Source organism: Netta rufina (genome assembly GCF_964035555.1).
Source record: "Netta rufina genome assembly, chromosome: 3".
NCBI classification, from domain to species: Eukaryota; Metazoa; Chordata; class Aves; order Anseriformes; family Anatidae; genus Netta; species Netta rufina.
In genome coordinates, this window is record NC_140125.1 from 68,522,753 (window position 1) to 68,547,146 (window position 24,394).

Sequence of the window (24,394 nt, forward strand, 5' to 3'; positions counted from 1 at the left end):
AAAATAATTCAGCAGTTTTTCCATGTGAAAAAACCTTCACTGCCTTCCTTTAAGCAATGGAGAATTTAGTGACCATGATAGTAAGGTCCATGTTAGAAGACATCCTCTCTCTCCCTTTCTCTCTCTCCCTCCATCCATCTATCCATCTATCTGTCTATCTACTTATCTCTCTATCATGCTTAATGATTTACTGTCCAACTGCTGCTCACTGTAGTCTGAATGTATGTCTTCAGGTGCCTTGACCCCTCCACAGTGCAGCCAAAGAGGTTTTTCCATCAGAGCTCTTGGAAGAAAGGTGGTTTATGTACTGAAGTGGCCTCTTCTGAAGATGTGATGGCAGGAGAAAGCAGGGCATTATCTCATCCACAATCTGGGCATCTGCAGCTCAATGGGAGTCACAAGGCAGCCCAGCCCTCCCCTGGTGAAGAAGTTGTCATCTTTCCTATGTCATGTGTTCCATATTGTGTTCAAAGATCACAGAATAGGATCACAGAGTGCAACCTCCAAAGTGCTGTAAATATGTGCATAATAGGCCAATTGGGATAGCATGAGAAGATGGGGACTAACCGCAAGTGTGAGGAGGTGCATTTTAAGTGTTCCAGATTCACCGAGCCTCAAAATAACAAGACTGTAATCATAAATGGTCCTAGTGAAATGTTTGGTCCTAGTGAAACTCCTGAGATAAAAGCAAGTGGTCTGAAGAGAGAATATGACAAATATGAGCCCACAGTATGGTGAACACCAAATGTGAAATTCTGTCAATATCATTAGATTTTTTAACATTTTTTTCCTGATTTTCTTTATTAGCTGTCAATGTTCTAATAATATTGTTTGATTACATCCTGGTGCTGGAAATCTTGTGGTTTAAGTACTGGCAATGTGCAGGACTTCTTCCCTTCCTGAGACAAGTAAGAATGCATCCTGGGCATGCACCAAGTTCCTCCCAGTACTCAATGTAGTGAAAACAGTATTGAGCTCTTCAAGGACTAGAGAGCCTTCACAGGGCTTCACAGGGCTGCACTTGGATGCAGGGATTTTGAGAAAAGAAAAATGAAGGCTTATCCCTGAAATGTACATTTAAAAAAAACCAAACACTTAGGTTTAATAATTTCCAATGACGCATATTGTGAATTCACTTCTTTATTTGCAAGGACATGTACAAAGGTTAATTCAAAAGTAGTTTTCCTCTGAATAGGCCTTTTATGTCTCTCTCCTGCCTTCAATAGCTGCAGGAATGAGTGCCAGATGAGACAGCTGTATATCTACAGATAAAAATTGAAAGTTACCCCCTTCTGAGTCATCAGTAACTAAGTCTCTTGTGGTCATTAACAGTTTCCATGACTTCACACACAATGTCCTCAATGTTTGCAGCAAGTTTTTTTTTTTTTTTTTTTTTTTTTTTTTTTTTTTACTACCAGAGGACTATATTTTTTCTTAACATCTACTTCTGTCTCTGTACATTTGGTTTGTCTACGTACAAATAACCATAGAAAGGCAATGGCACAATAATGAAGAATATTTTTGCAGAGAATCCCTCCTCTACGAGCAATAACCTTTCAAATAGTGGAGCAGATCATCTTATCACACCAACTTTACACTGGTACAATTCCAGTGACAAAGTCACTTCTGAGTTACACTTTGATGAAGGAAGTGAAATCAGGCCTAGCTATAGTGACCAATAAAATTGGCACATAGATAATACATTTTTTCAAAAACTTGACTTCGGTATATTTTCAATGTGTTTGACATCTTGTTCTGCCATCCTTACTTCCATGTTTATGCACCTCCAGAGACGCTTCTGGAAGTTCCCACTGATAGGGATGTAGAGAAATGGATTAATGTTGCTGCTGACATAGCTGAGGCAGATGGAGATGTAGTAGCTCACGTAGAAGGTTAGAGTTGGGTGAGAAACCTGAAGATTCACAAGCTGGATCACATGGAATGGGGCAGCACTTACCACAAACATAATGACCAGAGCGAGCACCATCTTCATGACTCTTTGTTTGGGGATACTGATGTTGTAACTGCAAAATAAAAGGATGCTAAGCATGGAAATTCAAAGTGAGAAAATGATGTCATGGATTGAACATACTGATGAATGGCAGTTATTTGAGACCAAAATCACCTGCAGTGCAAGCAAAGATCAGTTCTCAAAGACTTTTGTTGTTGTTGTTTGTTTGTTTATTTGCTCATTATTTTTTCTGTTAAGGCTGAATTTGATGCTATGCCACACAAATACAGCAGAATTGTTTATGTATAATTGATGAAACACTGACAATTACTCCATTTAAAATGTTTGCCTGTTTTCAACATGAAAACTGTACAGTTTTGCAACATTTTTCAAAACTTGGCTATTAGGAGCTTAAGGAGATGGAGAAGAGAAGCAAACAATACCCCTGCCTGAGGGATTAAAAACCACACTAAAATGTAAATGTAAATGAATTACCTTTTTCATGGGAAATTGGTAAAGCTGAGATCCAAAACACTTAGTCCCAGAAACAAAACTTGCTGACGAGGAGCCTGGAAACTGTATTTCAGCTTTGTTTTATCTGTCATTTTTGTTGTGTTATCTAGGCTTCCTCAGGCATCCTGTGCCTCCTTGTGAAATGTGGTATGGTGGCTGCTACTAGACTTGGAAGCCATTTCTTCTCAGCATTTCTTGAGACCTTGTTGGGCAGATGCCCTCCTGCAGCCAGAAGTATAGGGTTGAGCCATGCCTTTGTGCTCTCCACAGATAAACTGAGGACTTCTGCCATAATTTTCTTTTCTAATTTTAATCAGTTTCCTTCAAGCTGGGTTATCTTGCTTCTTCCACTGAATCTCATCCCTTATAGGGAACATAATGCAGCATCAAGTCACATGGAAAGTCACATGGTGCGGTGCCCACATGCCATTTTAGGGCTATTCCTTTTTCCGTTACAGGCTAGAAACCTACAAAACCTTTACAGCCTGCGCAGAGAATCTGAAATAGGAAGAACAATGAATAGCACTTCACCTTTCTGCTTTCTTGTTCTGCTGATACATATCCCATGTATAACATAAAATTAAAATGTAGCAAATAAAGTGGCAAAGGAAAAAAGAAAGTTGTTATAGTAAGATGAAGTGTATACCTGTAAAAGAAAATGAAAAGAGAAAGAACAATGTGATTACATGAAGAAAATTTCATAAATGTAAAGAAATAAAATTACGTTTTTCATAAAGTGATCTCTGTTTTGTGATTCATTATTAGAGATACATGGAACCTGTTTTTAGGTAGTAGCAGTTATTCAGAACTGTAAGTACATTTAGGAATAAAATCTATGCCCAGCAGTTTGAGAAATACTGTTAACTACAACAAGGCAACCACAAATTATACACCTTAGCTTTCCAAATTCTGCATGTGTGTGCTTTTTTTTCAGCACCTGTAATGAAAATTATTGCAAAATTCCATGCAAGACACAACCTTCTTAGTCCCCTGTGTGGTGGTTTTACCGTGCTGGGCAGCTAAACCCCGCAACCGCTCTCTCACTCCCCCTCCTTTAGATGAGGAGGGGGAGAAGTAAAGCAAAGAACAACTCACGGGTTGAGATAAGGATAATTTAATTAAAAGGAAATAATTATAATAATTAAATAAAGACTACCATGAACTAAACAATTTAACTAAGGGGAAATAAAAGGAAAAGGGGAAAAAGGGAGGAAAACAAACAAACAAAATAAATGAAAGCTATATAGAAGTGCAGAGGAAAGAAATTACTCTCTACTTCCCACAAATGAGCGATGATTGACCACGTCCTTGAAGCAAGGCCTCAACGCACGCAGCCGGTGTTCGAGAGGAGGACCGATGTCTTCTCAACGAGAGCCCACCCCTCCCCTCTTCTTCCTGTTTCCACCTTTTATTGCTGAGTGTGACACCACATGGTATGGAATATCCCTTTGATTGGTTTAGGTCAGCTGCCCTAGTGATGTTTCTCTCCTCACTTTTTGCCCACCCCCTAGGAGGGTTAGAGAAAGGCCCAATGCTGTGCCACTGCTGCTCAGCAGTAGACACAACACTGGTGTGATAACACTGCTGTTCCAGCTACAAGTACAGAGTATGGCACTGTATGGGCTGCTGCCGGGAAAGTTAACATTCCAGCCAGACCCAGTACACCCTGGTATTTTGCTAGCCTGATAGTAAACCAGTGGTGATGTAGCACTAATTGTTTTCAACCATTCTTGCATCGATCTACAGCATCTTTCCTATTTTTTTTTCCAGTCATTTTATTAAAATTTAAGATATTTTGATTCTATTTCTGCTTTATAAACTGGAGAATTTCCATTAAAGAAGGAAATTATATCTTTTTGTTTTAATATGGTCCTGACAAGTGCACATAGTTTTTTTTTTTTTTTTTTTTTTTTTTTTTTTTTTTTTTCTTGTCACTTTACAGATTGACAGCTTAATAACTTGTTAAACTTTCTGGATATTGAATTTAAGTTCAATGTTTTTTAATCCACCAGAGACTCTTTTAACTCATCTTTATACTTTTCTGTGTTAAAACTTCTGAAGCAGAATTAAACAAACCTCTGACAATTGGTCATGCCATCCGAGAGAGGATGGACTAGGCTGAATTCCCCAAATTCTTTCATCCCTGTTTTCCTTTGATTTTATCTGATTTCTTCAGGCCATTGGGGGTCTCATGTCCTTCACAAGTTCTTGAAAATAATCGCTTATATTTCAGTGTTTTCACTGATACCTTAAATCTTCACCAGTGAATTGCATCAAGCTTTCCTGACAGTAAAATATTTTACCTTCTGTACTGCTACATATTTCCTCCCTATTTTTCTGGTGTTCCAAAGTTAGAATTCATTCCATTAAAAATCCAGGACTGGGGGAGGGGGAGAAGAAAGAAAGAGCTGGAACAAAAGAGGCTTGAACACTTTTTTTACTTCCCCCTCCCCCCCTGGGATTTGTCTACATTGGCTAGTAGTACAACTGAGTAGTGCAAATCTAATCTATGGAGTGCAGTTTTTGGTGCTGAGGACCTAGCAAATTATACTCATGTCGGGGAGTTAAACTTTGGATTTTCACTAATTGGATCCTGTGGATTGAGGACTGAGTACACAACAGTGGTTGGAGTCCATACATCAAATTTCTGGATCTCTCTTTTCAGTTTGATTTCACCTGCAAAGAATAAAGATCGTGTGCTTTGAGACTGATGAATAATATGACCACAAGTATGGTAATTAGATACAACTGGGAGACTCACCCCAAAAATACATTCCTGGTCCAAATGAACATGCTAATATAAAAATACCCAGTATCTCCCCAGATTTGCTTTCTGTTCCAAAAAGGCTTCTAAAATTGTCCTTTACGTCCCTTGCTAGCTTTCATTCAACAAGCTGGTTTGAATTCAACAAAAAACATGATTCTGCTTGGCCATGAGACACTGGAAAGTTTTGTACGCAATTTGAGGAATGTTTAAATTCTTCCATGATTTATCTTTCAAAAATGAAAGTCTGACAAGTAAGGAAGGGCAAAGAGATCCCATTTGTGAACAACAGTTACCCAGACACTGGAAGAAAGGATAAGGAGAGATCCTTCACAATTACTTTTGCTATATAGAGCTGTCTTGCTGACTATGTCTTGCCCTCATTGCATGGGGGATGCCTCTATACTACCAATAAAATCTGAGTTGTTATAATATGAATGACACTAGGATCAGCTTTGGCCTTTAATTCTATTCCATCTGTCCTTCTGTCCGTCCGTCTGTCCATCTATCCATCCATTCATCTACCCACCTCTCAGGGATATCAAAGACAAAATGGGTGGTATACTCAACAGCAACTGTTGAGCAACAGCAACAGTTGTCTCAGAATATTATATGGTCTATAATATGGTCTCAGAACCTTAAATGGCTTAACAGAAAACATCATCAGGTCAGATCAAAAGCACAACTCTCTAAACCATCTTTGAACTTTATTGCTTTTGAGTAGACCCATACGGGGAACACCAGAATAAGTGATGCTACCCATAAACAAAAGTTGACTCAAAATGTCTTTGATCTTGTTCGCAGGTGGGTTAGTCGGAATGGCTGGACAAGGGTGAGGTATCTGTAAAATCAAGTAACAGAGCAATATAATAGAAAAACAGTAAAATATTTAGGTTAATATTGTTAACCTCAAAACATAAATTCAGAGAATAACCATTGCAAGGGAAGGAAGCTGCATTTTTTTAAAGTTTTTGAGTACTACATTTCAGAATAGCATTTATTCAAGCAGTTCACTTAACATTCTACAAGTGTTGTTATAACTGATTATGCTCTTGATCACAACATTCTTTAATTAATATGATGAGAGTTTTTAATAAATTAAAATAGATCAGAATGTAGGAGATAATGTAAAAACTCATACAAGAAGCAAACAGAGACAAAATCCAAGATAAAGTTAGTTCTGGAAAAGGAATGGAGATAATTTAATACATGCAAGACATTTTCAAATACAATTATACTACTTTCTGATATATTTGAGCTGTTGGATTGCTCAAGTCTGTTACAGTAGTAATTTAAATATTTTCTACCTTTTTAAATAGTTGCCACCTAACTGAAGATCCAACTGGAAAACTTCTCTACCTTAAAAGTAACCTTCAGATAGTGGCAGCTTATGATACAAAACAAATTCAGCTTCTGTTTCACGACCTTCACATTTTGTAAAATGTTAGGGTGAACTTTAATATGTCAGATCAAAGTGGATATAGTGAGCAATTTTTGAGCTGAAAGCAGATTACTAAATGCAACAATTCAAAAGCCAAAATAAAGAAAGGAGACTTAAGGGGAGGGATGTATCATGACTAACATGACTGATGCACAGATTAACAACTTTTTTGGGAAACAATAGTGTCAGACCACTTTAGAATAAATTCAGCAGAAGTAAAGAAACATAACAATGTTTTTTTTTTTTTCCCCTTTCTCTTTCTGTCTTTTGCAAATACAGAATCTGGGATGCTGGGTCTAGCTGTAGGCCTATCCAGAAAGTACTGGGTGCAGAGAGTATGCAACAGAGGCTGAAAATGTCCATTGCTCTGAGTCTTGGTACTGCTTTGTAGCTCTCAAGCTCATGGAACTCCACAAAGCAACAAGAAGGGAAGAAGTACAGAATTGTTCTGAAGTGTCTTTGAGGTGATATAATCACAGGAGACTCCCAGAACCCAGCACAAACTGACCTCATTTTGGTGCTGCATAGTTGATCCCCAATGGACACGGCTCTCGTCAGCTGGGTCTCACAGAGGAGACCCTAGCAAAGAGCTGATTCTTGTCACATTGCTGCCAGCAATAAGATCAGTTATGGTCCCACCTGATATGTGATGAGAGGTGTACTCCTAATGGCATCTCTACCTACCACCACTCAGACCATGGGAGACTGGAGGCTGACATCTCAGCCCCATATCCCTGTTGCTGACCCCCTGCAACAGGGAAAGTGCAGGCAGAAGAGCCCAATCTCTTCCAAGAGGAGTTGGTGGGTGGGTAAGGAACAAAAGCATCAAAGAGAAATGGGGGAGACACAATTTATGAAGAAAACTCATTTCATCCCATTATTGATTCATAAACCTTCAGTTAATAACAAGCAATGCAGCTAAATGAAAGAAAGCTCCTGGATGTCAAAGTTTTACACAAAAAAGGGGAGAGGAAGATTTGGGGCATTCTTTTTGGTAGAAAATATTTTATGATGAGCCTCTACAAAATGAATCAAAAATTTCATTATCTCCTTTTCAACTACATCACAAACGCATTTTTACATGCATAAGGCCAGAAGAGTTTTACATAGTGGTAATGAAACATGTGGGAGGTAGATAAGCTCAATTTCTTTTAAAAAGACTGAAAGGTCTGAATCATAGTCACAGAACTCTTTTGAAATGGATTTTTTCTGAAAGTAACTGAAAATGAGTGATTTACTAGCTGTTATAAGAAAGGCAAATGACCAAGAATCTAAACAATACTTGGAAATTGTTTTCTTATGATTGGCAATTCAGTTTCTCTACCAAATTTTATCCTTCATGGCAGAGTATTTAAATTTCCTACCAGATGCAAGCATGAATCTGAAAAATATTACAGGTAGTTTTTCATTGATTTTTAGTGCTTGTAGAACAGAATAAATTGACTGTCCGACAAACAAAACAGTCAAAGCTAGTGTAATAGCAATGTTATGGTGGTTTCAGGCGCTATGTAAGGAGGCACACTTGTTCTAAAGTGTTATTGTCTGCACATGGAATCGCACAGCACTCATTCTCAGCTCTTTAAGAAGATTAGGAAGGTACAACTTTCTTGCTGAAGACTTTTTTTTTTTCAGAATCTAATATTTTTGGTGTGTTCTGAAACAAATAAGTAGTAACACAGCAAATGAAAGACTATATCAATCAGTGAAGTACTTATCTTATTTACAGATCGTGAAAAAAATCCAGAAAAAAAAAAATAAACACAATAAAAGCCTGCAAGAGACAGTCAATAACAGTTGAAACAATTAAACAATTGAACGAATAAAAGTCAGCATAACATCATTCTTTATTAAAAGTATTTCATGAAAGAAAAAGAGGTGTAAACCTCAGTTGCTTGGTATTATAGCTCTTGGGCCAATGAAGGTTAAGAATTACTGCATAAGGTTAAGAAAGATTCATATGTCTTGTGATAAGAATTTATTTTCACTCTTGGTTGAGTATGAAATATAGTCTTTTTTTTTTTTTTTTTTTTTTTTTTCATTATTCAAATTGTGCAATAACCAAGTTCTTTTCAGTAAATAAGGTTAAAGTAATGACCATTATAGTTAGAATCAGCAAAAGGCATTTCTACTGTATGGCATCTTATAAAACTATGTCTAACATCATGCTGTTATTATGTCATGATGGTAATAAAGAACAGCTTGGTTTTACTGTAGTTCTGTAACAACAGAAAAAAACACAAAAACAAACAAAAACAAACAAACAAACAAACACCCACAACACCCACAAAGAACAACAAAATCACCACCACCAAAAAAACCAACCTACCTACAAGATACTAAGAAAGAACTTCTCAGAAATCCTCTGTATCAGCAATGTATGAACTGATTTGTATCATTCTTGGCACACCAACTCTCCTGTTTCACTGGCTGCCTCATAGAAATAGCTTCTGACACTGATACTGCTTACAGGATCAGTGTAATTGAGGGTAATTTACAGGCTTATAAGGTTTTTAAAACTTATGATTAGTCCTGCTTTGCACAAAATTTGACCTCTTAGTCTCCACATAAGCATGGTGTACTATGTATGCTTTGAGCTTGCTTTCATTTTTCAAGAGCAGCAAACAGCATCTCCAGGCAAAATAAGGGAAGAATACAACCCTTTTGTAAAAATCAGCAGTGGAGATATTTCCAGATATCAATAATGAAGAAAGTTCCAGTGCATAATACAAAAGCCATTAGTGAATAAACTATGAATTAAAAGTATTTATGAGAAAATAAAAGTATGTAGGATGGAGATAGGACATATGGGGTTTCAAGCACAGAGAAGTGACATTACTAGCTGATGTGGAGTAAGAATTACAGCTAACCAGGCCCCCTCTTCCCGATAGCTGCATGAAAGGTGACAGGACACCATATTACAACCCATCAATCGCCTCTGAGATGTGCCTACTACTTGCCATTCATGGGAGACTGAACTTCAGCTGGTGTGTTCAGCTGGATGATACAAAAGTTCCTTAATGCCTTCATATCTTTTTCCTTCTTAGCAGGAAGGTTTCAGTGAGGTTTCCATTCTGTTTCACTCTACTTAAACTCACAATGTACCTAACCACAAAAATATTGGTTATTTGTTCTTTCATTAAGAACTGTGTATTGCACAAAGATTTTTGAGGTAGGTGAACAAACATACATCAGTATTTATTAGCAGGTTCTGTAGATGATGACATGTAGTTAATTTTAGGGATGATAAAAATTAAAGGAGAGAGGGTAGAAAGGGAAAACTTTGGCCAGTGGGAAAATGGGAAGAGATACAATGGGGGGTCTCCAGACAAATATCCGTCTTGGGTATCTTCTCCAGTGCAGTGGGTGGTTCTCCTCATAATACTTTTTCCACAGTATCAATATAGTTTTTATCAGGACCCACTTTTCATAAGTTGTTTCTGTCTATGATGCTGTTGGTGCTGCTGGGAGCATGCTCTGCTGAGATTGCATGCTGCCTTGCTGTTAAGCTTGGGGCATGCATATTTTTGGGTCCACTAATATCAACCAGAAGTTTTGACCATGGGGTAGGAAAAGGGGGGGGGAAGAAGGGAGGATTCTCACGCTGGTGGCCGTCGCTTCCCATGAGAACCCACTATAACAATGCCGTTGGGTTTGCAGGTGCATGGCCGGGAGGATAACTCCAAGATCCACAGCGTGGGAACAAGGGAAAGGGCTGCCCCAGAGGCTCTGGGAAAGGCTGCCGCAGCAGCTTGGATGACTGGGCGCAGAGCTGCCAGTGGAAAACTGGCTACAGAGTTTCAGAGAGGGCTGTTAGCAATGCAAAAGGCCGCTGCGCTTAAGGCACCGTGTGACATGTGGCTTAATAGAAGGTATTGCCTTTACTCAAAGGATCAGGGCACAGTGCAGCGCAGAACATGCCAGCAGTGAATGCATCTCATGTTGATCAATGTGGCTGCAGTCTAGTAGTTCAACTAACAAAGTTAGTAAGAAAACTAACTGCATTTGGGTCATTGAAGACCAATAAGGGAAAGAAATGGCATATGGAAAGGAACCCTCTTGGCCTGGGATATGTGCTGAATCCATGTCTTCAGGTTTGAGAGGTACTTGCCACTGCCTATGTGTCTGTTGGCTCCGGTTCCTTATGCTGGGTGGACATCATCTTCCTGGGTTTACAGTTGGGTTTTCATAGGATTCTCACAAACGTAAAAGGCAGGTGAGGGTACTAAAATCTGGCGTGTATTATACTTGTATTTCCCTACATGTTGTAAGATGACTTTTCATATTTTCTGGATCAATTATTTTGCTCTACATTTTAACATACCAATATATGACTATAAAGAGATAGTCTTTCCCTGGGTTTCTAATTCTTATCATTAGTATTCATCAGAGCAAAAGAAAAAAAATGTTTTTTAATGACCTTGAAAATGAAAAGAAAATAATTAGACAGAATGGAATGAAAACACCACCACAAATTCAAGGGTAAAGGTAAATATAAGGGTAAATGTAAATGATTCTTTTTCTTGATAGAACTCAGACTTTTTGCAGTCTGTCAGTATTCTGATTCATGCAGAGAAATATCATAGCCTTCCACAAACAATAAGAAATAAATATCACCCCAAACACAAGCAGCTTTTGTCTTTTTTTTTTTTTTTTTTTTTTTTTTTTTTTTTTTAGCGGTAGATTTCTTATTGGCTGCTTCAGTTTAGAAGTAATTCTCAATCTTGCCTATTGTCTGATGATATAAAATCAATTTGTGAAATAAAAAGTGAAAAGTGCATTTGGGAAAAAATGCTGTTTTGAAAATAAGGATAATTTCTGCCTCAAACAGACAGTGGAGTTTAAAGGCACACGTGGCCCTCATCTGCCAAAGTAATTATCAGTAATAATCATGTCTTTTGTTCAGAATAGTCTGAAGAGCACTCACCTGAAACAAACAATAACAGGAGTGTCTGGGCTGTGTCTCTGATGCAGTGATGGACAAGGAGGCAGTGATGGAGCTTTTAGAGCTCCAGAAAGGTGCAGGGCACCAGGTACATGGTACCTGTTACCAATGACTATTACTGAATTCTTTTTGCCTTTCTGCCAAGCTTGCTGTTACAATGCTGCTTGGAGGAAGGTCTATGAAATCAACCATCACCAAAGGTACATGGTATGATCATGAAACCCAAGATGACAGTCTGAAAGAGAAAATATTTTGTGGGACCATATGGTTCTAGTTAATGTAGCTAGCTCCACATCATCTTGTCTGATTTCTAGCAAGTCCATAAGCATGTGGTCATACTTAATGTCATGCACATACAACAAGAAGGGAAACCTATCCAAGAGCTTAGATTTTTCCTCACTTCTTTTCTCCCTGCCTCTGGATATCTTAACCTATTACATGTGACATCCCATGGTCTAACATTATTACGTATTGCCACAGTATCGTATATTATTGTTGTTAATATAACTAATTAACATCAATAATCCAATTAATGCTAATCATGCATTATATGCATTGGTTTAAAATATTTGGACTGCTCCAAGAGGCAGCAAAGTGTACCACACTCAAAGGCAAATGACAGTCTTCCCAGAAGATGCAGCGAATGTCTTTTTCTTCTGGCTGGGGTGTTTATGGCTGCCTGTGAAGTAAAGCAAGGAGCAAAGGAGAAATGAGTGTGAAGACTGAAAAAATGGATTAGTCCATGGCAAATCAAGTGGTTCTGGTTTTAAATATCTGAAAGCCCACGACTTTCATAGAGATATAACCCACCCTACCAGTAATACTGCCTTGGTAAATATTAGAGCAATATTACAGCAATGGGCAAATCAGGAACATATTTTCTCATGCCTGCTGCTGCAAAGACTGGCAACACCTGCCTGCCTCTTCTCAGCTGTCACAGAGCTACTTACTCCAGATTTATCTTCCCAGCCTCACCTCTCCATTTATACATCTGAAACCTTAAGAGAATTGGCTAAATAAATATTTATGCAGCTATCTAAACTGACTGATTCCCTATGTAACTCTTCAACTCCAGGCATCTTTGCTCAGGGAACATTTCCCATGCACAGAGACACTTCACAAGTAGGATATTCACAAAAAAAGAATATTTATTGTCTATTAAAATAGCCAACAGACAACCAGGACTACTGATCTCCTAGGCTAAGTGTTAATGCTCTCATTAACAGTGAAGGGGCATCTTCAGACTGTTTTTTTTTTTTTTTTTTTTTTTTTTTTTAGTATTTGATACCTCTTCATGCCAGTGTTTCTCTTCTTGAACCTTGAAATGCCAACTGTTTTCACCTCAACAATCTTATCTCTGGATGCACTTTTACCTTTCTTAGCATGCATAGTTCTAATCTAGCTATTTTCTCACAGCTTAGCGTGTTTTCCCAGGAGACTGAACTAAGTCTCAGCTGTGTCTGTATTCATCTGTGCTATACCTAAAGCAGACTTGGGATTACAGACAAGTGAACCCCTACCAAGAGGTTTACACCTTTTCTTATAACCCAAGTTTGCAGAACTAGTCAGAAGGAAGTGCAGCCTGTACGAAGGGAGCCAAGCAGGGGCATTTTGCTGTTACATGCTCCACTGGATTCATGATACAGGAAATGAGATATGCTTCACAGACTCCTGCCAGACAAAGAAAATCTAGGGTGGGTTTTATCAGCTATGTCTTGTGGGCCATGCAGGAATAAGGAATGATGTGACTTCTGAAATTGCATTAGTTATTTTGGAGATTTAAGGCTTGGCTCTTTTTTTTTTTTTTTTCAAAACGACATAGGTAAAAAATTCCTTTGCTAGTTTAAAGACACTAACATTACTAATTGTAATTTAAATCCCTTTTGAATGAATATCAAATGGCTTTCTTGGAATGTTCCAGTTAACAACTTCAGTATAGGACATCACGTTGGACCGTGTTTTCACCCATCCCTCCTCTCTCACTAGACTTCAACATAAATCAATATTTGGAAAATAAGAAATGCTGCCTGCAGTGTACACAAGCCTGATTTCTCTTAGGCCATATTTGTATCATGATATTAGGCAGATTTTCTCTTGGTCTACATGACAGTAAATTACATTGGGATTGTTATCTACACGTGCCTACATGTGTCCTCATGCAAAGAAGATGTGAGTTGCTTCTCAGGAATTTCTCTCTTAGCAGATAGACAAATGTTCTCATAACAAGGTTTTATTCAGGTTTAATTTACGTGATGTTTGCCTATGACGTAAACATGAATCTCTATTAAAAATGCATTTGATATTTATTTTGGAAACTTTCTCATAAATTTTAATATACATGCAAAACTTGCATAGTTTTTACAATTATCCTTTGTGTGTTTTTCTTTTTTTTTTCTTTTTTTTTTTTTTTTCCATATCAAAGCGAGTAATCAAAAGCAAATTTTACCCATTGCACGCCTTATAAAATGACCCTTAAAGCTCCATGGAGAGAACAGCTGTTTTTGCCACTTCTTAAGATCTTAAAAAGAAATTCGATTTTCAACAGGAAATGCTGAAATAGTAAAGTCTCTGTTGGATGAGTGCGTGACATCGTTCTCTCGTGTTATGAAGATGAGGATTTTTGGGAATAAAAACATTATCCAGCAATATGACAGATATTAATTTGCATGTGGTAGCCATTTTATTCAGCTCAAGCTTCTTTTGGAAGTGCCTTCCCAGTTCTGACCCACTTCTGTCTTACTTGAGAAGTACTTTAATTTTTGAGAAATGTGAAAAAGAATGTGAAGCTGTCTTATGATGCATTAGCTATAGCATTATTAAGGCATAATCACGTTTCTTGCTTTTATTGTGAATTTGTGATGATTTTACTGTCAAACAAAATCTGATAAACTCTGCTGATTTTTTACAAAACAGATGGTTTAATCTTTTCACCTAATAACAGCTTCCAGGTGGATTCAGAGGTGATTTTATCAAGCACTAAACCATTTGGGAGCTAGTTATCTGAAAACCCTTTGTCTCTCGGCAGTACTGTCATAATGGGTATTAATGGGTCATAATGGGCAGTGATTGGGAGAGAAATAATTTGAAGAGCCTTCCCTAAGCAAATATTATTGAGATGGAAAAACTTGCTCAAAATAGCACAGGCTTACACTCAGTATTTACAGGAATATGGGGAAAAAATGTCCATTTTTAAGAGCTGGGTTTTATTTGGTACATAAACTAACTTTTATACTGTGTTTTGATATTTTGCCTTTTCTCAGTAGGAGACCATGTCTTTTCCCTGTCTTAATACTTACCTGTCCTTTGCATAAAGATTTTTTTTTTTCTCCAAACAGAATGACTAGAGTTACTATTATGTGCAAATTCTTTAGAAACATAAGAAAAGGCTGTCTTCTATCACATTACTCACATGCAAATACAAAACAGAGTTTCTGAAATGCACTTCAAAGGAAATTATAATTTCTTGCCTTTTTTTTAACTGCAAGTTAACCAAATAATATTTCTGATATTGTTCGTTAGTTTAGCTTCTGTATAATAGCCACATATTATCAATTTCAAAATTATTTTTAACTTTCAAATTTCTACCTTCTGCTCTCTGTCTTACAATATTGTTTCTCCCTCTCTCTAGTGACTACATTCCATTTCCGTGTAAGCATTCTGTCTTATATGTTGCTGGTTCAATAGCAACCATCCTTCCCATTTATCCTGGCTCGCAAGTCAAAAGTTGTCTATTGAATGTCATCTTAAATGATTGACTAGTGTCTTGTGCTATGAAGGGAAGATTGTCTTCTTCATGCTCTCTCACATACAAATAACCTCTTTGGTAAAAAATAGACTTTACTTTCCTGATCCTGGCCATTTTTTGCTTAAGATCAAGACCACTGAGAAGCTGTTTTTGAAATCTGAAGTGATGAACAAAGCTAAAATTCTTGTTATACTCTTACTACATTTTAATAAAGATAACAGATACAGTACATTTATGCAGGCTGCCTTGAAGCCATTTTTTTTAATCTTACACTGAAATGTTTGAAATAAATCTAGTTTCAGTGAAATCAAGCCATTACTAGAAGTTGGACATCTAAAGAGAATCCACAGAACAGTAACAGTGGTACTGAGCAGGATCTTGCAAAACTTTGTGCATAGCATGGTGCTATAGCAAGAATTAAAATATTTATTCCACCTCCACAAATGCCAAAAAAGGAAACATGCAATTAAAAAAAATATTAACCATGACCGGCATTACTTCTCTTTCTCAAATTACTACAGATTTGCATAAACACAGGTATTATTGTCCTTGAATGAAAGGTATAGACTGAAAATCTGAAAGCACATACCTGTCCAAACTCATTGCAGTCATAATGGCACTGCATGTAAGCTGGTTGCATGTGTCCAGGGAGGTAATGATGGTACAAAGAAGGCTGCCAAACACCCACTCGCCTCCATGTGCCCATTGGTGAATGAGGAAGGCCATGCCAATTATATGAACTAAATCTGCTATAGCCAGATTGCAGATGCAGATATCTGTTTTTTTTTTTGTTTGTTTGTTTGTTTGTTTGTTTTTCCGTTTTCTTCTTAGTTCTGCAATAAATTGGGGGACATGAAGACGATTCCTTGACATAGTTACCATATTGTTTCCCAAGTATGCTGTTGATATAATGGACCTTAAAACTGATCTGAACATAGGTGAGTACACTGCTGGAAAAAGTATTTTAAAGTCAGGGGACATCTGTCATACCAAAGATATTTCATAATAAACATTTTAGGCTTAAAATACATATATATATATAATATGTAGATTGTTCATAGCTTTGGTTTCCAGTGAAGTTTAAAGGGCTATTTAATTTATTAACAGTAATCCCTTTTCTCCTTTTCTCCTTTCAAAATTATAAAGAGTTCAAAAGAAAGAAAGGTTTTATGGAGATAGAAACTAACATAAATAGGAAGAAAGAGCAGGTGATCTGTAAATGTAGTTAATCCAGGGTTGAATCACTAAAAAATGCAGGCAGAACATTGTTGAGTGCTTGAGGTAAAATGGTACTGCTAAAAGAGGAAGGGTCCTCCAAGAAAAAAATAATATGCAGTCAAATATTTAAGGACAGTCTCATAAAGTTTACACCTACGTAAGGAACACAACTGAATTAAAACTGTATGCACAGTCTTCACCTAAGTACTGAGTCTATTTTTACCAGTTTCATAATGTATTTATTATACAGTTTTTGTGTGAAATATGTGCTTTCCTAGATTTATTTCCCAAACTCTAATCTCTATCTTAATATACATTCAAATTTAGGCTTAAAGGAATGTTACACAGGCAATTAAAAGAGCTCCTGACTTTAAATTACCGTATTTTATACAAATCAAGGGAAGAGACACAAAGCATTTTTTAAAAGCATCAATATTTATAAAATATTTTTATTCACAGAACTTTATGTAAAATGTCCTTACTCACAGTGTCCATATAGGAATGCTATGGATTCCTATGTAGATTCATACAGGAATCACCTTATCTAACTTCATTTACATATTAGATATCTACATGTAGCCTAAGTTATTTGCCTGGAGTCCCTCTCAGTATCTCTAATCCATTTGCTATTTTTTGTTTGCTTGTTTTTCAACCTGTTCCAAAGTACCAGTTTGCTTGTCACTTTCACTGAAAGACACAGAAGGATCTGCAGCCGGGAGAACTCCTCCTGGCTGCCCACATACTGCATTCTCTATGACCATCATTTCCTAAAAGGAACCATGTGAGAAGAGTTCATCGTTTCATATTTTTTATGTTACCTTCATTGCATGTTATAAACTCTGAAATAACTACATTTCCAAAGACAGAAATTTAAGCAAGAGGGAAGGAGCCAGACAAAAGTATTTATTCCTAACCTTTTAAATAAATTATAAAGCATGATTCACTGCCATCTGGTTATGATGCTGAAACCAAAGCCAGACATCTATAAAGTATATCTGTTGGCACTGACGACTAGAACTTGTGGAGAGAATGACGCATATGTGATCTTTTTCCTCTAATGCCTACAGCTTTTTGAAAATTGAAGGATGTAAAATCTCCAGGAAAAGCAAAGCCCCAAACTGTGTTTCCTGTAAGACATCAAATGGTACCATTATGTTCAAACACATAATTTTCAGAGCATCTGAAAACTGCATGAACATGCCATTTAATTCACATTAATAGGGTAAATCATACAAAATGAGAAAAAACTTTTGAACTCTAAACAACAACTTCAAATTCCATGCTCTCAGACTTTATGTTAAATTTAATCAACAAAGAATATTTGGTGCACAGCTTAAAGCTACCAAACTTCTGCCAAAGGGGAGTACAAGGGATGGACATGGGAGATGTTTTTGAATACACATTAAATTTGGCTGAAATATTCCCTAGGTGTTTTGTGTTTAACTGAGACATCCAAATGGAACTGCCCAAGAGGTGAGATCACAACAGAGGGTGAGTAAAATTACCACCTCAGCAGTTCCATGGATAATGTGATGGGAAATGTTGCAATACCCACTCTTCCATGCTTTACACTGAGGTTTGGAAAACTATTCCTGGATAGGGCATAGGGCTTTCTTACAGATTTTTGTATAGTTCCCTGTACAGCCATAGACATTTTGTAGAAGCCACAATATTTAAATGGTAACCCATGCAGTAAACTTTATAACATCAAATCATTTTGGCTACATTTTGTACTTTAGAACAGCTTTACAATTTATTAAGGCAGGGGTGCTTGTGTTCTGCCAAAAACAGTCCCTTTACAAAAACAAAACAAAACAAAACCAACAAACAGACAAAAAATCAACCAGTCATATAATAGCTATAGCCTCAGTTTCAAATTTTTCATTCTTTCAGTAATTTCTTCTGTCTTACCACAAACTTGAAAGCTTTTCATCAGTTTCTCAAGCCATATTAACTGGACAATTCTTTTTTTCCACCCAAGGAAGAATAATTTGCATCTCTGAAACATCCAAGTATCTACCTATAAAAAATGTACAAAACCATAGCTGCTGTTCAGAAAAATCTGTGAATATGTCAAATCTGTAGCTAGTCCTATTCTCTCTTCTTCTTCTACAGATTAAACTAATTAAAAATAGATTTGAATGATCCCAATCAAACACAAAAAGAAATGTTGAGCAGACACAACACTGTGATAATCTGTGCGCTGGCTGTGACTCCAGCCACAACTTTGAAGAACATAATAAGTGCATTATATGTTGTCATCAGTCATTATTTATCCCCTCCAACTTCATTATGTATTGTCATCAATATTTATTTATCTCCTCCTGGACACAGATTCTTCACTAACTAGAAGCTTAAGTGTTAATTTACAAGTGATCTTCCAGGTCAAAGACAAGATGGTTTACAAATATCACACATCTACAAACACAAGCAAATACCCTTTCTTCAAACAGGAAGAGCGAACATGTCGTGCTACAACAGCAGGTAGCACCAGCTGTAAGGTCATTCTTCTGTCCTCCCTACACTAAAAAATCTGAATGTTTCCATCTAACCAGCTCGAGCTGGAAGTGTTTTTGAGTTTCCAGCAGTGAGGTCAATCACTTCCCTTGTGCTTTCAAGCTTGGAGACCCTTGGGCCCTGAAAACAGCAGGTCCAAAAGTAGCAGCTTTTATAGCACTATGAGTGCTGCAGAGAAACAGTACTTAGGGGGTAACTTTTCCTATCTAAGACAGGTATATGTCTGTCTAAGGTATATGACAAAGATGATATGAATAACCCTCTCTCCATGGAGACCTAGATGACTGGCTTGGTCAGTCAAAGTTATGCTGAAAAAAATCATTGACACTGAACAGTTGCATAAGGCCTATAAAATTTTTGTAAGACTGAATCTTACCCTGTATCCATTATAAAAAACTGTACACAGAAATGACAGCCTTTCTATTCTACATGTTTGACTCCATGCCTTCTCTCATTCAACCATACCTGACAACAAATAGTTCCAAGTAATTCAACTATGTAATCTGTTGTATCAAAGATTAACAATAGCTATATGTTTTTCCAAGATTTTTAGTCCAAAAATATATTACTGCTTAACTGAATCTCATAGTCAAGCCAGGTAACATCACTTAAAGACGTTTATGAATTACTGTGCTAGTGTCATCATGGGAAGTCCCATATTTCTAGCATTACTTTTAAAAATATGTATATTTTTTTTTCCGAAACAAATAGAATCACAAAAATTAGAGTAAATTGTCAGCATAGTGTTTCATTACAGAAACTCTTAGCTTTTCTATCTCAGCTAGGCAAAAGAACAGAGCATGTGGGGCATGTTGTAGGGCGCTGAGTACATTGTTTAACTTTTTTTTTTTTTTTTCCTGATTTAGGAAAACTAAGAACCTAAGATTGGAAGAGATAACCCTTGTCACAGCACAGAGTTACCCACTGTTGCAGGCAAACAAATTGTAACAGACCCTCTCATAACAAAGTAGTTTCATTGTAGAAATGAGGTTTTTAACTTCCACTAATCCTATCGAAGGCAGTCACAAGACAACACTGCTCTGGAGAGTAGAAATTGCCTTCCAGTTATCAGTCTGCACAATAGCCCTTCTACCAGTCTTGGCCTTCAGTTTAAAGCCTTTTGGTGTATTTGGTCCTGATTTGCAGAGAACAAGCATACACCTCTGAGACTTATTTTTATTTTTAAAACAAACTTAGCTGAATTTTCTTAATTCTTGTTCCTTCTGGTTCTAGCAATTGTTCTTTTCTGTTCTTTTCCAGACTAGGCTTCTCTTTCCTGGAAACAGCTGGTGAGAATTGTATTTCAGGCCTTGTTGTGAGCCTGAAGAATGGCATTAGCAGCTCCCTTTTCCCTCCGGAAAGGCAGAGCCTTTATATTACATACATTACATCTGTGTGTGCCTCTCATGCAGCTTTAGCCTACTGACAGCCCACAGCAATCCCAGGAGTTTTTCATCTGTTGTTTTCCAACTGACAGCAGTGCTTCCTACTTATTATAAAAGAAAAATAAAATTCTGTGGCTTTGTGCTATTAAACATTGCAGTAGTTGTTTTGCTTTCATCCCTGTTTTATTCTTTATCTAATTCTTTCTTTATGACAGTCTTAAACTCCATAACATCAGCCAAATTTCCAGAGTATGACATTAGAAATACCGTTGACACAACCATATACTTTACTCCAGATCTCTGAGGGAAGATAAGAAATCTGACTGGCCCTACAATCAGTCCCTGAAAGTTCCAAGTTATTTCCCCTGAAAATCTTTTCTGAAAACTTGTTTCTTATTAACATCTTGAAGTACCATCCATACATTAACTATTTTTTTTTTCTCATCTTGTAATTCTTGAACTGCTTGGATTTTTCGTTAGCCAAATCAATATTTTTCAGCATGATAATATATAACATCTGATAACAAAATCTCTGATCTGAGTAGATTAGTCATGCTGTAGCACTTTCATAAGTTTTCTGGTCATTACTTTACTTCCAGTGGTGAGTACAACTCCAACTGAAGACTCAGAATGCAAGTAATAAGTGCTGTAAGACTTATTTGCAATCTCTATTTCAGGAAATGTTATTTTAAGAAATGGTATTAGATATCTTATTAAAAATCAAGTTAATCTGAAAAGTTTTATTTATAGGTAATTCAAATTGTATTTGAATCCCTTTTTTCTTCTGCAAGAGACTATTTCTTCAAAATTTAAAGTTAGACTAATGTGGGTGATTGGGTTTGTCTGGATCCCATTCCACCCTCCAAACAAAACCATAGCTATTCTCCCAGCAGCTGGTCTGCCAAAGTCAGTAGATTTATATAAAACACTTGCTAGCAGAAGTGCAGTTTGGGAGGCCAATATTTGTAGGTTGCTGGGATGAAGTTTATCATAGCCTACTGGCTGACACTGAACTCTTGCCGTGTTTTCTCCACCATTTTCTTTTTAATTTAATAGCAACATATCTCAACTCCCTCTATTATTCTCTAGGGATTAAATTAATTCACACATGGAGGGCCAGTCATTGAATTAATTTTTAAATTAGATATCAGTGCACAGGCATATATTACATGCAAGATTTGTTATGTCTTTTAGTTACTCTCTCACAGTAAATTGCAGATAATATCATTTTAATTCACACTTTAAAATGCTTGTCACTGGCTAGTGGACCTGCAAACTGGGGAGCTGAATTTCCAAAGTTCATTCTTTTTCACATACCTCCATCAGTAAAGCATTAGTTAGGCACTGGAATGGGTTGCTCAGGGAGGTGGTGGACTTACTGTCCCTGGGGGCTGTTTAAGGTAAGGTTGGATATGGTACTTAGGGACATGGTTTAGTGGGTAATATTGGTGGTGGGGGGATGGTTGGACCAGATGATCATGGAAGTCTTTTCCAGCCTTAATGGTTCTATGATTTCTTACCGTAAGTAAATAACTTGTTAACTAGAGAAAGAATTTAGCTTATTTCTCTCTTAGAAGTGCTGACTCTATAATGCTAAAAAACTTGAAATATATACATGAAAAAGTATGTTCAATAAAGAAAAAAGAGACATCTCTGAAGCAGAGTCATTGAGTAGAATCAAACCTGCATGATGGAAGGTGGGAATTTGACACAGTTATTTTCCAAACTGCAGTTGCATTTCAAATATATATTCATCTATAGAGTATGAGGTTTGTGGTTGTCCTTTTAACTGCTGGTAACTACCACATTAACTTTTTAATGCACTATTTTCAAATTCTTTTTCTATGTATAAATGTTCATGTCCATAAATTTGAATGCTTGCAATTTTATTGAGCAAATATGGTTTAAATTAATTTTTTTTAAGTCATTGTCTGTGTTTATTCCCTCTGTCTCTCATATTTGAATTTAAGTTAGACAAAGGCCTTTCACCAGGGGAAAATATCTTTGTTCTTTCTCAGTTTCCTTCCATTCTATTACTTTAAAGACTGTTTTTTAGAAACTCAATGATTTTTTTTTCTTCTCTATTCATTCATGCATTTTAAAAGTCATATTACGATTATGTCCATTTCAGACATACTGTTTCCATATTTGCTCTCTTCAGTGTTCAGATCATGAATTTAGTACTCTCAACTGCACCAACCATCAGATTTTTGGTAGTTTCAAGGGAAATTTACTAAAGCTCAGGGGCTGACAGACACCCAGTCCTAGGCTGGCCTTAGGAAATCTTTCCTTTAAAAACCTGTTATGTAAGGGTGGAGTCTATCTGTTGGAGTCCATCCCTTGCTGAGTGTGACATTTATTAGTTTATCCTCTCATATTTCTTTATGTTAATTTTTCATTGCAGATAATAGCCCCTTCTTCATGATTCATGCTTGTGGCTTTAGAGTCTGTGATTGTATGTGCCAGTTGGAAGACAGTTACTTATTATATACAAAAAATCTCCTCTTAATATTATGTGACCAGAAGATTTTTTTTTTAGTAATATAAAGGATGTTTGGGTCAGATTTTATGACCCAAAAATCTTTAGCAACTTCAGCAACTTTATCTTCTCAGAATACATCAAAAATATTTTGAGGTATGAATTCTTGGCATGTGAGAATACTTGACTGGCACTAAGGCCCTTGTCTCCAGAAGCCAGATGCTGGAAAAAAGTATTATGTTCTAGGAAGCTGCAGTAAATGGGCAAAAGGTACATGGAGATCTTTCATTGAAATAATCTGAGGTAGAAGTACAGTTTTCAGTCTTAAAAAAAATTCTTTAAAAATTGTAGCTAGCACTGTAACCGAAGTTTAAAGTTTTGTCTAGCTTTTTCTGGTGCCAGCAAGAAGATTGCTGTTAACTACAACGAAAGCCACAGAAGACATGCATTTCATTTTCCTTGAATGTTCTTGAAGTCAACCATGCACTTGAGTGTTTTCTTATAACAGAAAAGGCTAAGCAAGCCTATATTCCCTCCATCTGTTCTGTCTATAGTCAATTTATTTATTTATTTATTTATTTTAAAATACATGTCTTTGCAGAGCAATTCACTCGATTAGTGTGGTCATTGTTTATTTTGTTCAGCAATAAATCATTTTACCAAATGTACTCAGTTCTATACCTTATTATTGTGTACACAATGAGGATATTTCCAGCTAAGCCTGCTGAACAGATAATCCCAATCAGAGAGGGAAGGACGTTTGTCTGCAGCACCCCAGGAGCTGGGAGGGGACACAGCCAGGACAGCTGGCCAGGATGGCCACAAGGATGTCCCACACCATGTGGCGCCATGCTCAGCAGTAACATATGGGGGAAAGGAGGAGGAAGGGGGGGCACTGGGGTGATGGCGTTTGTCTTCCCAAGGAACCATTCCATGGGATGAGCTCTGCTTTCCTGGACATCACTTAATAGTGAATTAATGCTTTGTTTTGCTTTGCTTGCACCTGAAGCTTTTACTTTATCTAGTAAAACATTCTTGCCTCAATCTATGAGTTACTGCACTTTTACCTTTTTGATTCCCTTCCCTGTCCCGCCTGGGGAGAGTGAGTGAGCAGCTGTGTGACATTTACCTGCCTGCTGAGGTTAAACCTCAACAGTAAGTTGAGTGAACAGTAAGAGTGAACTACAGTAAGTGAGGAAGAGATGCCATTCAAAGGGACCTGGACAGGCTTGAGAAGTGGGTCCATGTGAACCTAATGAGGTTCAACAAGTCTAAATGCAGGATGCTGCACCTGAGCTGGGGAAATCCCAGATGTTAGTACAGACTAGGAGAAGAACTTATTGAGACCAGCCCTGCTTAGAAGGACTTGGGTGTTCTGGTGGATCAAAGCTCAACATGAGTTGGCAGTGCGTGCTTGCATCCCAGAAGGTCAACTGCAT

The 24,394-nt window shown here is 37.1% G+C and overlaps 1 protein-coding gene across 1 annotated transcript; it reads right to left on the reverse strand.

Moving 5' to 3' along the window:
- Window positions 1-1,708: 1,708 nt before the first annotated feature.
- Window positions 1,709-23,806, reverse strand: MCHR2 (melanin concentrating hormone receptor 2; the record flags this gene model as incomplete). The annotated part of the gene is given in 7 exon segments (XM_084284436.1): window positions 1,709-2,024; window positions 2,996-3,064; window positions 3,066-3,110; window positions 5,893-6,005; window positions 6,009-6,069; window positions 15,946-16,133; window positions 23,618-23,806. Coding segments are annotated over 7 exon segments (981 nt in total).
- Window positions 23,807-24,394: the final 588 nt, after the last annotated feature.